At 34.4% G+C, this 15721-nt stretch overlaps 2 protein-coding genes across 3 annotated transcripts in view; one reads left to right on the forward strand and one right to left on the reverse strand.

The window, feature by feature from the left end:
• LOC129222659 (quinone oxidoreductase-like) overlaps positions 1-10958 on the forward strand; it is a 37754-nt gene extending 26796 nt beyond the window's left edge. The window contains exon 8 of the mRNA XM_054857188.1: positions 10821-10958. The gene's annotated coding sequence lies outside the window, so the exon portion shown is untranslated. The remainder of the gene's footprint in view (positions 1-10820) is intronic.
• LOC129222657 (uncharacterized) overlaps positions 576-15721 on the reverse strand; it is a 111106-nt gene continuing 95960 nt past the window's right edge. Inside the window, exons 8-11 of one of the 2 annotated variants that reach the window (XM_054857186.1) lie at positions 13031-13127; positions 10808-11052; positions 4586-4706; positions 576-2460 (exon numbers count right to left, since the gene is read on the reverse strand). In XM_054857186.1, the coding sequence (XP_054713161.1) occupies positions 2226-2460; positions 4586-4706; positions 10808-11052; positions 13031-13127 (698 nt within the window). In that variant the 3' untranslated portion in view covers positions 576-2225. The remainder of the gene's footprint in view (positions 2461-4585; positions 4707-10807; positions 11053-13030; positions 13128-15721) is intronic. The other variant, XM_054857187.1, reaches the window with a different exon arrangement.

Consider the following 15721-nt stretch of genomic DNA (forward strand, 5'->3'; position numbering starts at 1 on the left):
TTTGTAGCATGTGGGGATGCACACTGAAGCGATTTTTCAAAAATTCGATTTTGTTCTTTTTCTATTCCAATTTTAAGAACATTTTCCTGAGCAAAATTATCATAAGATGGGCGAGTAAATTACAAAGTCATCATAACGTGGAACCGTAACATGGGCGAGCAAATGAACATAGCAAATTGGCGAGAAATTCCTGATCCATTATTTGTAAATATACAGGGGAACCAAATGACCTTTTAATTTTCTACTATGGGCAAAGCCGTGCGGATACTGCTAGTTGTTTAATAAAATATAATGTTATCTAATCTATTTATAATGAATTGTTTAGTAATGGTGCTGTGCTGTTAGCAAAAAATGTTGCTATCTCTTTCTTTTGCATAGTTCTTCAGTTTTAAAAAAAAATATTGTTATTTTCAAGCTCGCATTACCATCCACCCTTTAATGGTGTCTTTTGTTGGTCATAATTATGCTGGAGTTTTAACTCGGCATATTTTCATTCAGGGATAAATACTTTGCTACTGAATAAAATATTTTCTTAATTAAATTTTAAGACACACACACAAAAAAGACTCCAAATTTTTTTATTAAATTAGTTTATTGACAATTCTCAAAATAACAATAAATCAGAACAATAACATAACATTCATGGTTTTCTAACAAAAACAAGTGCTGGCATATATTTGAGATTCACTGTACATCATGTGTAGAACAACTGTGAAACGTATCACATACAAATGGCTCTATTCATGAGATTCAAAAATATTAATGGATAATTTAAACAATGATTGAAGACATGTGCAGAATATATATGTTTTAGTGAGATGTTAAGATTTTAGTTGCAAATTAAAATATGAAATTTATATCAAAATTTAAAATCGCCGCTATTGATTGTCATCTAAAATTATGCCAGATGTCTCAGTATTTCAGGCATACATAGATTAAATGAAATACATGTCAAATTCCATATTTTGTAGAATATGGTTGTGTTTTAACAAAATAGTAGTCTGTAGGGGAAATGAAATGAAGAATGAGTATTTAAATTGTAGTTTTTGATATCATTTTGAATTTTTGAAAGCGGGCAAATTATAGAATTTAGGTATTACGGACGGTACAAAGTCTAAAAATGGTAATGATTTTTATTATTGCTCCCGTATGATTATTTTAAAGCAGTGTAATATATAGCTGAGCAGGCATTGGGTTTTGTTACATACTTGTATTTCATTTTTCTTTTAAATATGATGTTTGGTATATTCAGTAAATTACCGCCCATTAGCCAGGGCTAAAGCAGAAATATTTGGTGTTTTTTCATATCACATAAGTTTTTAAGAAAAATATGTGAAGCAAATATTTTTATTTTAAGGTAATTAAAGGATGAAAGTTTTCCGAGGTTACCTTTTAGATATTTTAATTGAAGCATGCTATAAATTTTTGGTTGGAAAAGTTTTTTTTTAATTTAGCGTAGTTTATTGAGTGGTATTAAAAATTATCAAATTGAAAATAATTTCATACTTCAAATAATGCAACATAAAATGTATTATCAGTACTTATTCTCCCTCAGTTACCATCTAGAATATTGTTTCCTTTTCAGCAAAAGTGCCGAGAAGTTTAAAATTTTTTTTTTTTAACGCTCAAGTTGCAGCAGTATTATAACCAAAAAAGAGGGGATGGGGGGAGGTGATGATTTGACTATGTACCTGTTCTGCAAACATGTAGCATTTTTTAGGGTTTAGGGATCTAGAACAGATTAACTGCTAATAATTTTGATTTCATATTGAAATGTAAATATTCTTGAAACATGAAAATGGAATGTTTGTTTTTTCTGGAAATGAAATGTTTCCAGAGAAGATATATATTTATATATATATACTAGGCATATTTGTCATGAGTAGTTAGAAATAAACATCAATTAATATTTAGAAAAAATTGATGCCTGTACAGGTTTAGGTTTTTCTCAACAATAGAGTTACAAAAGAGAACATATGCTTTTATCTCTTAAAGATTATAATGAATCATTGTTCATTGCAAAATAAAATCTTCCTTCTGCAAAGCTTATTTCATGAGTCCTTATCAGCTTGCAGTAAATAAAACTATCCCCTAGGTCCCAAATAAACCTAATATATTATTTATTTACAAAGTGCAAAAAAATATAAATGGCTTGTATAAAAATGACTTCGTCCGAAAGCGAACGGTGAAATGTTTAAAGTTTCAGGCAAAATGTCTTGAATATTTTACCATTTCACAGCAAAGAGTAGAGAAAGTACTGTTACACATGCACTGAGCAACCAAAATGAAATATGATTGTGGGAGCTGCCGTTGCAATCGCTGTCATAAAGTCTTCGACAGGTGTCAGCGCTGAGTTCGAACCTATGACGTCCCATGAGGGAGTCGACGACTCGACTGCGTTCTGAGTCACAGACTCGCTTGGTTGCGTCGAAGAGGCAGCTGCGGTATTCCCTTGCAGAGCTGCAAACAAAATTCATATATTTGTAGATATCTTAATTTTATTTTAACGGCACGTGGTTCAGGTATGGCACTCTTAGTTATCTAGCTTACTTCAGATTTAAAAATAACAGAATTAAAAAAAAAATTACTAAGCACTTTTTATAATGCACTAAAAAGGACAAAATAACTTCCTGGGTCAAAGGACAGTTTAAGTATTTGTGTAGTTTTCAATTATTACAAGAAAAAGACTTCACAATCCAAGAAAAGTGTGGCTCAAGTCAGTAGAGAATGTTTTATCATTATCTAGCTTTCAATCATAAATTTGAGTGTTGATACATGCATATTTTTCTTAATGGGAAAGTTTGGTTTGAAATGACTTGAGCTCACTTTTCTTCATTTGTGAAGTCTTTTTCTTGCCATAATTGAAAGCTACAGGAATACTTAAATTGTCCTTTCTGACCCAGAAAGTTATTTTGTCCTTTTGAGTGCATTATGGAAAGTGCTTAGTATTTTTTTAAAAATAATGTTAAAGTTTTTCGTTTTCAAAAAATATTTTAGAATTTAATTTTTTAGTGTTAAGTTATACCTTAAGATTAAACAAATCATTTAATGAAATTCAGAAGTCTCTAAGTGGTCTAGTTGCTGGGATATAAGCAAAAGAATGGCTCACTACATACAAGTTACTTTTGGGATAAAGATCCTAATATGTCTCTTTACCCAGCCCCATTAATTTTATTACTAATTTTATTAGCCCTGTTAAATTTCATTCATGCTCCAGAGAAGCCTTAAATCAAAATTTTTATTATGATTACTATTAACATTAGTGTTGCAAGGCAAAAAATTTGTAACAATGAGATTTATATTTAAACATTTGATGGGGAAATTACATGAAATTTGCTGTTTTCCATCCTAACTGAAATAATTATTTTGTTTTAAAATTTTAATTTTTCTTCATTAAGTTGTACCTTAAGATTAAGCAAATCATTTATTGAAATTCCGAAGTCTCTAAGTGATCTAGTTGCTGAGTTATAAGCAAAAGTAGGCCTCAGATTTTTCCGTGACAATCAGGCCAAGTATAATAAAAGTGCTTGATTATAATATATTATAGGTTTTTATTGTGTTATATCTGGTAGGTTCAAATTAGAACAGAGGAAAGGTAATTGTTAATAGGTTTCTGGTTTAGGTAAAACCTGTAGGTAATTTCTAATGGCGCCGTGCATATAAGGCCATGAGAAGCAAAGGGGTGTAAGTGCCAAAAAAAAGAAAAAGAAAAAAAAATCGTAATAACTAGTGTAAATGTTAAGAAAACCTCTTCTCTGTTATGGGCAAGAGATGGTACCAGTAACTCTGACAAGTGCTACTGAACAGCAAGATTTAGAAGAAAAAAAATCATTGAAAACCCCTACCTAGGATCTGAACTTTAAACGTGTTTTACTCAAAACTTTAAAAAGTCCACTTACATCCCTTGCTTCTAACTGCCTCATATGAAATTAAAATTTGTTTACTATTTGATGTACAATAGATTAGTTTGCAACCTTAAAAGGTAGCAGTTCAAAAATTCTTTTTAAGAATGAGGTTTAAGGTATATGCTGGAGCGTAAATAAATTAAATGGATATTGACTTGGCCCTAGAGACCACCATAACATTTTAACTGAAATTAAATTTCATAATTACTATGCAGTATTGTAAAACTGATATAGGGAAAAAAATCTCAATTATAATATATACTGGAAAATCGCCCATCGAGGTATGACGACTGAAAATTGCTTCTACATTTGAACGAAGCCATTGCCTGTTTGGTGATATTTTGATAGTTGAAATTGTAACCCTAACTCCAGTGGATGAACCCTAAACTCCAGTAGGTAGCGTTCATTGTTGACCTTTTTTCGTTCCTTCATTCCCAGGAAATGACACAGTCTAACCAGTAAAACAGTTAAGATACCGGGTCAGTTCAGCCTTGTCACAATGAAGCCTTTCCTTGCATGTTAAACATCACCAAAACATTAAATTATCATGCCCTGGCGCGAGTTTCATTGTTGAAACACACAGGTTACTCGATCATCAGCTATATGAGGAAAATTGAGTTTTTTTTCCTACATCAGTGGTACAATACTCCACAGTGATAGATCTGGATAAAGTTACTTACCAGCAAGTGATTCTTTGTCTAGCATCATAATCATTCTCTGTATAAAGTTCCCTCCGTTTTTCATCCAATCTGTTTTTGCATTGATCACTGAGGCCTTGGATACGAGATTGACACATTGCATCTGTGGAAGAAATGTTCCTTTTTAATACCTTATTATCTCTATTGGATAGTGGTGATACATTAAAAATTCTTCCATTTACTGTACATGATAATATATTGTTTGCATTGATGAAACAATGTTTTTAAAAAAATATTTCAATACATTTTAAATTTAGTTCATCATAGACTACTTTGCCAAACTGCAAATTGTTTGAGTTTAAAACAAAAATTTTTTGCAAAACTATGTTCGTGGTTTTATTATTGTCTATGGATTATTTTTCTGAGAAATATGTTGACAATTGTAGTAGAAATTCTAAAGAGCGCCCATTACGAATAATTTAATGTTAATAGTTTTCAAGTAGCATTTTGAATGTATCCAACCATGTTTAGCTTATAGTTTGTTGAGGTTTAATGTTTTTGTTTTACTACTAGACCAAGCATTTTGAAATCTAGAACTTTTCTAATACTTTTAATGCTAATAAAATATTTATTTATAGGTAAATGCATTCCTCAAAAGTAACTTTGCAACATCAAGAAAAAATGTACATAGCATCCTGAAAATTGCAGGGACAATCTTGGTAAGATGGATATGCAAATGATTAATTAACAGAAAAATGATTAAATTAATATTTAATCATTAACCTCAGTAACAAAAAATAATCAACGTAATGTAGCCCAAATATACTGATTTACTGCAGACGACAGATGTTTTGAGGTTTTAAGGGACTCCTTTTTCAATGCAAAATAGTGAGCTTTTGGATGTAAAGACATCCGGTAAGTTTAGCTTTAGCTTTTACTGAACTTAACTTATTTTTAGTTTTGGATGTCTTTACATCCAAAACTGAAAAAAGGGTTCTCTGAAATATGTGTCTGCAGTCATCTGTATACTTGTACCACGAAAGATTGGTTATTCCCTATTACTTCTTGGCACAAAGGTTTTATTTTTTAGTTCATTTATTTATTAATCTCAGTACCTAATTTTCCCATTTTGGGCAGCTATGCAGATCTCAATCCAGTGAGGCATGCTATCGCTGATTGGTTGCTTAAGGTTACCTTAGCCAAACCACATCCACTACTGTGCACATATTATCAATGATATTTGCCAGTGGTTCTTTGGTTCATGTCATGTCCAATGAAATCCTACATGTGCTTGATGGGATTCAGATCTGAAGAAGTGGCAAGTTGCCAGCCAGGGGAAGATGATAAATCTGGTCAGGTTGTTAGAAGTACGCCGTGAGACATGTGGCCTGGCATTTTCTTGCCTTAATACACTTTTCAATCCAGGGTTCCCCGTACCTAGCTCTTATTTGTGATTTAATCAGTTTGATGGGGACCCTGAAACCCCAGTTCTGATTTTTTTTTGATCCAGACCAAGAACTGAGCAATTAATGGTCCAGCACTCCAGAGGTATCGTTTTACATAGAGGACTTTGTGACTACAAGCATATTTAAGGTTCCCCAGTCACCATTAATTTAAGCGGTAGATCTTTGGCCGGCTAGGATCAAATTCGGAATGCTCCGGTCACAAGTTATAGACCTTACTGACCATCACAGACTCTTGCCGTAATACACCTTGTTAATGTTACAGCAAAACAATGACAACTGAAACAAGGGCAGAAACCCAGACTCCACAACTTGTATGACATAGCGGTCTGCTGTCCAACTGCCGTCAATGTGTACTAGATGCATTCTGTGATCAAACATCATGTCACCACAAATAATGATGTCCACGGCAGATATTGTGTGATGCTTGGCAAAATGGGCTGTTTCCTAGCATTCTCTAGTTCACTGATATATTCATCGATGGCAGTCATTTCTCCACAAAGAGAAACAAGATTCATCTGTGAACAATATTCAATGGTTCAGGTATTATCACACTAACACCACACCAGGTGTCTAGCCCTGTGTTGAGCATCCAATGATACCCCTGTGCCTGAGTCTGGTACCCGTGTACATAACTGTCCAGGTATTATATTTGGGGGGTTGCACAATGTTTGATCACATGAGGCCCCTGTTACACATTGACAGCAGTTTGACATCAGTGTGGTCCGCTATGCAACACAAATTACAGAGCCTGTTGTTCTGCCCTTGTTTCAGTCCGCATCCAGCACAGTATTATAGCAAGAGAATCACAGAATGCATGTCTCACGGAAAACTTGTTACAACCTGACCAGATTTTACATCCTTCAGTGGCAGGATTTCCAGATCAGAATCCTGTCGAGCACCTGGTGGGATCTCATTGTACGTGACATGAACCAAGGTCCACTGGCACAAACCATTGATGATCTGCACACAGCAGTGGATGTGGCTTGACAAATGTTACCTCAAGAAACCATCAGTTAACTCATTTATGTGTACCTCGCTGGACATGAGGGCTGTATGGTTGCCCAAAGTGCACACATTAGCCAAGGAATAAATTAGTTAATTTTTAATCACATTTGTCTGATTTTTAATCATTTGCATATTTATCTCACCACTTCAGCATTTTTCATATAGCTATGCATTCTTTCTTGGTGTTGCGACTTCACTTTTGAGTAGCGTTAGGTTGTGTTATATTTTATTTATGTGTGTATAAATAGTTTGAGCACTATTACGATTAGAATTTTATCTCTCGTAAAAGTGTTCTAAATACCCTCCCCCCCCCCCCTAAATTTTGCATAAAATCCAGTTTTTTTAAATATTAGATATTCTTTTATTTTTAAAAACATTTAATAATTATGACATAAAAGATGTTTTTTCATGTGGATATTCAAAGTCATAATACATGAAAGGAATGAAACAGCAACTCAATCAGTTATACGTACAAGCTTACAAGTGCTCAGTGTGAGCATCTTTTGTCCCACGGCACACATCAAGTCGATAGCCCAGTTCTTCTTCAACATTGTTTAATGTTTGTGGTGTAATTGTTGAACAGTTAGTTGCATCAATCCTGTTTCTTCGGTCGGGTAGGTCAGCTGTAGCCAAGGCACATAAACACAATTCTTTTACGACCCCTTCCCCACACACAGGCAGAAATCGCATGCCGTGAGATCCGGTGAGCCGGGAGCTTGTTTCTCATACCCACCACGCTCACAAGATTTTTAGTAGGTTTTCATGTGATTGCTACCTGTAAGGGTTCATAAAGGATCGTGTGCATGTCCCTCCACTACCAGCTGACCTACTCAACCTAAGAAAACAGGATTGTAGCAGCTGTTGCAACAATTTATTACAAACACTGAACAACATTTGGAAAGGACTGGGTTATTGGCTCGTTGTGTACTGTGTGAGTGAAAATGCTTACATTGAGCACTTGTAAGCCTGTACTTGTAATTTTTTGAGTTGCTCTTTTATGTCATGCATTATTTATGATTTTAAGTTTTACATAAAAGCTACAAAGCGTTAAGCATTTCTAAATGAATATCAGAGTTTTTAAGTTTCAAGATTTTTCTTGCAAATGTTTATTATAATTAAACATTTATTCACAATTTATTTTTTTAATGTGATTATATATTTAGTTCATAACATATAGAGTCGTACCGAGTCGCACTAGGCTGAGTTACCGAGTACCAAATATGTATTAAGAAGAGCCATCAACACACTCATGATGAATTTTGAACTCATTGGAATAGTAGTATAGACCTTTAAGTCAATATAATAGATTTAAAAACTAAATTCCGGCTGAAATTTAACTCCGCATTATTTTAAAAATTTTGTTTGTGTGCCAAAATTTTTACAAAAAAAAAATTTTTTTAATTAAAAATAAATAAAAGGTATGATTAATCAAGTTGAAATTAAAACAAATTATATTATATTAACTATTATAGTTCTAGTCCGTCAAACATAAATAATTTTTTAAAGCAAATAAAATGTTAAAAGCACAAATGTTCAGGAACACTGCAGACACATGTTTCTGCATTACAAGGGACGTCTTTTTTCAGTGCATAAAATTTAAGCTAATGAATCTGACAAAAAAAAATCTGACTTTTGTCGTTAGTCTCTAAATCTATAAGCTCACAGTTTGAGCATTCCTTGTAACGCCAGAACACGTGTCTGCAGTGTTCAAGCACATTTGTGCTTTTAATGTTGTTTTATTTTTTAAGCAAAGGTATTTTTATATTTCTTATAAATAATTTTTGTAGCAAAAATCCATTTAATAATACAAAATTTCATATGTTCTACACTTTTGCCCCATTTTTAATAAATAAGTTTCAACTGGGGGGACATTAAAATAAAGATTTACTCCATTGAAGCATAACAAACTTCAGTATTCTTAAAATTCAAATTTGACTTTTGAATATAAATTGTAAATGATTGCAGTATATTATATGCTTGCACTTTTTTATTAGTTGTACAATCTGTATTAAACAATATTCAATATTTATAACTACTCATTATTAACGAGTACTCGTGGTACGTCTCTAATGACATATGTTCAGAACTTTTTTTTCTTCCTGAATTAGCATGAATCCAATTAAAAGCAACAGTTAAAAAGTATTATGAATAAACGGTTATTCAAGTCCTGATGCTATACCTCCAGAGCAGCTTCTTGGCCCAACTGATAACGTTCTCGAAGTTGGACACAACTGAATCTTTTAAGCGAGTGGAATGTTTCTTGGTGTCTCATCTCGATATTTTGTAGCCATGAAACACTTGATTCCAACTGAGCTCAGATGCAAATTCAGAGGGAAGTCCTTCATAACTCCCGCTAAGCAACCAAATATTGGCTAAAACTGCATTTTTAGAACACATTTTTCAAAGAAAAATCACTCTGCACCTGCATTTGTGCCTGGAAATTGCACTTGAACCCCCCCCCCCCTTCTGAAAATGACCCCTTACAAAACAAGAATTCTGATGGCCCTTGACTGAGCTATAATCAGTACCTTAAAATGCTGCAGTCATTCAATTTATCTCCTAAGTGTTTAGCCTCATTAATTCTCCATGCCCTAATTGATGAAAGGCTTGATAGTGCATGTCCTTTGCCTTGTGTAATGGTTAAAAGACATTCGGTCAGTGTGTGTATGCTTCCCATAAACTATGTTCTATTCAGTAAGTTACCGCCCTATAGCCAGGGCTAAGGCAGAAATACATGAACTATACCGCCAGCTCAGTCAATTCCAGCCGAGGACTTATTCGAGTTGAACCGAACCATTGTTTCGGTCACTCGTCTGGTCAGTGCTAATTCTATGTTAGCTACTAGTTTGTTTGGCACTCTTGGCTTCCTTAAGAGGTTTCCCACCTCCAGCTCAGTTAGTCCTATGCCGGGCTAATGAGTGCTAATAAGCACGAAACTGCAGTCCTCGGCTGGAATTGACTGAGCTGGCGGTATAGTTCATGTAAACTATGTTCTAGTTTTGATCTTGCTTATGACTAATGATGAGGATATCTGAGGAAGAGATCATAGTCATCTCCCCCCCCCACCCCCCTCCGCTTTCCAGGAGATGGTCAGTTTGGATAAAGGCTTTTAAAAAATGATTAAGAAACATGGAGCTTATCCTTGCTATTGTCCCAATTGGTAAGCATCCACAAATCTTAACCAAACTCAGTACTGAGTACAGTGAATGCCGGTTAATTGAATCAATGATTCAATCAACCGATTTAATGAATCAAAACGTTAAAAACAGAACAAGATTCAGCTTTATTGAAGTAGCTGCTTTATTGAATCAACCGCTGTATGAAGTGATAACTGTTTAGAACAAACGTGATTCATATAAGCGGCAGCCACTGTATTCTATTACCACAGGACATCAGCCCCTTTTCAAAAAAGGTTAAGTACTTTTCATAACATTTCTCCACACAAAAGTTATATTCATTCATGAACATTCTAACTACAGAATTAAAAAAATAATCAAGTTCTAAATTGAAGAAGCACCAGTGCGATGCCCTTGAGGAAAAGGGGTTAGCCATCAGAAGCAGTGCCATCTAATCTGATATTGGATGCCCTATCAAATTAAAATCAAGAGCCACAAAGAGCTTTAAAAGAGTCGACTACTCCTTGAATTCATTTGTTCTTAAGAACCAGAAATATTCCAATAAAAACTTTAGTCTAAAACATTTTGGAGAATAGTTATAGTATTGACTCTGACCATAAAAGCTTTCGATCAATGAATTGTTTTACATTACTACCCTAACAGAAATATTAACTTACCTTCATCTTCCAGGTGCTGTGGACTGTCATATCCGTTGTCATATGGCTCTCTTCTGTCATAAGTGGAATAGCTATTTCTTCCATTGCCGCCACCATAGCCATTGACATTGAAGCTGTCGCTTCCACACTGCCAGGACATCTCCTGTGCCTTGTCAACCAAGTACGCTCCCTGGTACAATTCATCCTCCCTGGTGCATCGCCTTTGCAGCTCATCTGTCATGCAGTCTTTGAAGGAGTTGTATCCCCTGGTGGAACAGAAAAATTGAGACTGACTTTTTCTAGCTTAATTGTAAAAACTGTTGTCAGCAATGTTATTAAGTTTGAATAAATTTATATTTTGTTACATTTGGAGCATTGTCTTGTCAAAAATACTTTGCAGAACTCTATGTCTTTGAAATTTAGTCTCAACTTAAAAAAAAGTATACTATTAATTTAATACATTTAAAATGAAAAAAACATAAAGCACAAATTATCAGGAAAAGCTTTGCATTGTTCATTTTAATCATATTTTAGCACAAAGTATTTTAGATGGCTTTTCATTCAACGATTTACTAGTTGTATGTATTTGTATTCATTTGATACAAATAATTTTTGATTGAGAATCAGATATAAAAATCATTTTTTTTAAATGCTTTACAAATAAAAATATTCGCATTAAAGTTAACAATTTCTGAAACTATTTCAATGCTAAACTCAGTTAGCAAGGAAGCTGAAAGACTGCAACTTTACTGTTGCATGAAACAGTAAGCTCATATTATCCATCATAATTATTCCAATTTCTTATTTTGGCACAATACAGTAGAACCTTGTTTTTTCGACCCCTGTTTATCCGGATCAAATTTGCAGAATTAAAAAAAAATATACTCACTTAAATAATAATTCTAAGTTAAGATAAGAAAGAATGGTACCATAAATTCACCAAATATTCACTCTTTATTTTGATTTAAGAGCCTATATTGATTGTGCGATAACTTATAGCTATTGAATAAACAACATGGTGTATTTGGAAAGTAAGTTCAACACCACTGCAGCTGAACTGTTGATTGTTGTGTTAAAAGTAACAATCCTGTGTAATTTTGTTAATGTCTTCTTATTTAAGAATGTGTTTTGCTTATCACGCATATTATATGGAGTTTCGTTTAGCTGGATTGATTGCCTTTGGCCCCAGTTCCCTTTAAGTTAATGAGGTTTTACTGTATAGCTCTTATGGGCGCCCATATAGAAGGGCAAGTGGGGGCTCAAGCCCCCCCCCCCCCCCTTGAAAATAAGAACTTCCTTGCTTTTAGTACTTTTTTTCTTTGCAAAAATGTAAAAACATTTTTCTCCAGCCACTAATGAATGAGTTATCAAAAATGTCAAATTTTAATAGCTCTAATCTGTACTAAAGTCTGTTTTCATGGGGAAAATATCCTGCTAAACCATGGGGAAAATATTTGAGCCCCCCCCCCCCCCCTAAAATTTTTCATATGGCCACCCTGGATAGCTAGGCTCGCCAGACGTCCCGGTTTTCAGATAAAATACTGGTGTCTCGGCCAATTTACTTCTTGTTCCAGTAAAAAATAAATTTGATTGCAGATGATCAAAAAACACAAAAAATAAGTAACTGAAAGATTATTCAGGGTCATTACATTGTTATTTGCAACATTGACTTGTAAAATTCCGATCGGATTAGCTTGTGATAATTTTTCCAACAAAATTAAAACAAAAAAAAAACTTTTTAAAAAAAAGTCCAAGCCAATGAAAAGTATATTATGTTGTTCAAATTTCAATTCCTGATTCAAAGTGCTACTTCTCACTAAAGTTACTTCTAAATACAAACATGAAAAAATTAAAATGCATAAATCTTTGCTTTAGTCATTTATTTGGAAACTAATTCTGAATCTGCGTTTCAGTTCTTAATTAGTGACCATTTATTTATTGCATTGGGAGTGAACCCCCTCTAAGACTATAAAAACCAACCAATGGTGTGCGCTCTTTAGAATACTCGTAATGCTGGGGGGGGGGGGAGGGGTATTCTGATGCCCCACTTGAACATTTTAGAAATCTGGCAAGCCTATACATAGCCTATTATTAAGGCTCTTACTCCACAAAAACCAATAGAACCAATCAACCAATTTCTTTCTAAACTCGATCAGGATGGATTTGAACGAATCTGGTTAATCATCGGCTGCACTAATTAAGGAACTCCCGTAAGTGCTTTTAAAAGAGGCGAAGTAATCTCACCTGCAAGATTCATAGTTTGTATTGCCTCTGGCGTTTGTGAGAGAGCCTTCACACCTCTGCATCTCGGTGGTTTTGTAGCAACTATTTTCGGACCATCCTGGAAAAAAGTCAAAGTCAGCAGATGCAGAATTTTGTAGGATTACCTGTACACATATTGAGTTATTTTTTGTTACATCCTTATTTAGAAATTTTAGGCTATGTGCAAATTTTTATTCAGCCGTGGGCAGATTAATAGGAGTGCCTACAAAAAAGATTTTTTAGAGATATTTTAAGGTACGCATTACTGATTTTGACAAACGTCAATAAAGTATTAAATTTTGAGGGTAAAGAAAAAAAAATCTTGATTTTCTGCAGAAACCAAATAAGTAGCATATTCATAAAATTAAAAGTTTATTTTTTTTAATCGTATCAGTTATTGGCTGGGGATTGTGTAAGTTTTAAAAAAAAATCCAGAATCATGTTCCATAGTTTGAAAAAAAAAAAAACTGTAGATTTTGGAGACAATGCAAGCATATTTGGCCTTTTCTCTTGACAAAGCAGAGATGCATAAACTATTACACAGTTTATACGTCTGTCACATGAACTAGTGTCTAAGATAACTTTTTCCTGAAACTGCTGTTTTAGAGCTTCACTTACTACATTGATGAGACTTGATTCATGTTTGAGCCAAAACATTTCAAAGACCATTTTGAATGAAGTTTAAAAGTACAGTAGACTCCCGATTATTGGCTGTCGGATTATCCACGGGTCTTTTCACATTTTTTTAAAACTCGTTAAATGTTTTTGAAACTTACTGTGTTCGTTTTTACCTTTTACATATATTTTTACATTCAATGTTAGTAGATGCAATAAAGCAATGGTTTTAGCTATAATTTAACGATGTGTGAGTGTTACTCATATTTTTTAGCTAATAGTAACGTTTTTACCTACTATTCAGATTATCCACATTTACAGTGCCACCCTATTCCGTGGATAATCAGGAGTTTACTGTATTGATCTAGCTGGATTTTGACAGAATGTCAAAAAAAGAAAAAAAGCTACTATCTTTTTAGGCTGTAAAGACCAGGACTGAAAAGTCCCCCCCCCCTCAAGAGCTTGTGTGTGGAGCGGGGGGGGGGCATCCCGCTTTTTAAGTAGAGATTTTGGCTCCATGTGTCTGTCACAAATCGTTCCTGCCAATCCATCTTGTATTATCTGCATGATTATATCAATATTTTTTTTAGCGAGTTTCATTATAAATGTCATATTCTTTTACTTAATCGTTTTCACTATTCATAATTAATAAGCTAAGTTGCAATAGTAGCCATTGCAAAAGAAAAAAAAATGAATACATTTTAAGAGTTATTAGTTACATGAGCACTTGGGTTTTCTTGCAAAGATCTTGGGAATTTCACGAGCCCAGTCTTGAATTTTGCAAAAAATTCCATCGGTAGCCCTGATGATGAAGACCACAAAAAGTACTTCGAGGAATGGCGTGACAGTGGAAGTTCAGAAAACACATTAGTAATGCAAAGCAACAGGAAAAAAAGTTGTTCAAAAAAAGTTTTCCCATTTTTTTTTTCTTCAAACGTGATAGCCACTTAAGACTCCCAAAAAAAAGGTATGCTTGACTCAACCAATTTTCATGCTTTCTTTTGGTATTTCTTGAAAAATGTTTCTAAAATGATTACCATGTTTTTCAAAGTTTTAGGTTAGTTGTTTTTTTTGTGGCTTGGTGCCACCGACAACAAATATTATCACTTGAGCAGTTGCTTTTTTGTGTCTAGGTAAAATGCAAGGGTATATTGTTTATGAGTTTGTCATGATGCGCGCGATTAATTTTGTCAAATTATACGAAAACCAAAAAGATAACGATTTTAGGCCGTGGAAGTGGAAGCATCGCTGCCGCGCATAACCTCAGACCAACGACTGCCTTGAATGCCCAAGAACAAAATTTAAAAGAGACTTACCCGGGGGTGGTGTGTTTGTTGACGATAGGAAACACAAAATTAATTACCATACATTCTTTATTCTATGTTACTTCTAAGCAGACATGAAGACAGGCACTAGGCATGGTGATCACCAGAACATTTCACACATAGTAAAAAAACAAATGCGAGGAATCCAGACTTAAGAGTTCAAAAAGAAAAGGCGGAGCTGGCAGGGGTTGCAAAGTTCGTTAACGGTCAAAAAAAAAACGTAGAGTTCTCGCGGAGGGTGGTGAAATATTTAATTGTAATGTACGGAGGATGGACAGTTCATTATGGTGGGGTGTAATTCAGGGATGACTTATTGTTGACGATTTCCGTTGAAGGCCAATGTACGTTGAGACAAAAAAAAATGGCGCTGGCTGTAATCTCCATAGTGACAATGTTGAGCTCGTCACACGCTTAAAAAGGAATCAGGATACTTTCAAGGTAATTGCGGATCCATGCCGTCACCTCATGGTATGTAGATCATCGAAAAAGTAGTTACTTAAGGGGACGATTCAGGTGCACTCTGCGTGCCGCCATCGGACGCCATCATTCAAACAGGTGATGGATCACCTACGCTCTCATCTTCGGCTGCGACGAAGTAACGGTCTTGATTATTATATTTTAAACATATATGAAAAAAAAAAGACTTTCACCTCATGTTGAGGTCTTAACAATTTCGCGGCGAGCAACGGCCGTCCCCTGACGCCGTGCACCGATGCTTCATTATCGCCATCGT

The sequence above is a fragment of the Uloborus diversus genome, chromosome 5 (genome assembly GCF_026930045.1).
Source record: "Uloborus diversus isolate 005 chromosome 5, Udiv.v.3.1, whole genome shotgun sequence".
NCBI classification, from domain to species: domain Eukaryota; kingdom Metazoa; phylum Arthropoda; class Arachnida; order Araneae; family Uloboridae; genus Uloborus; species Uloborus diversus.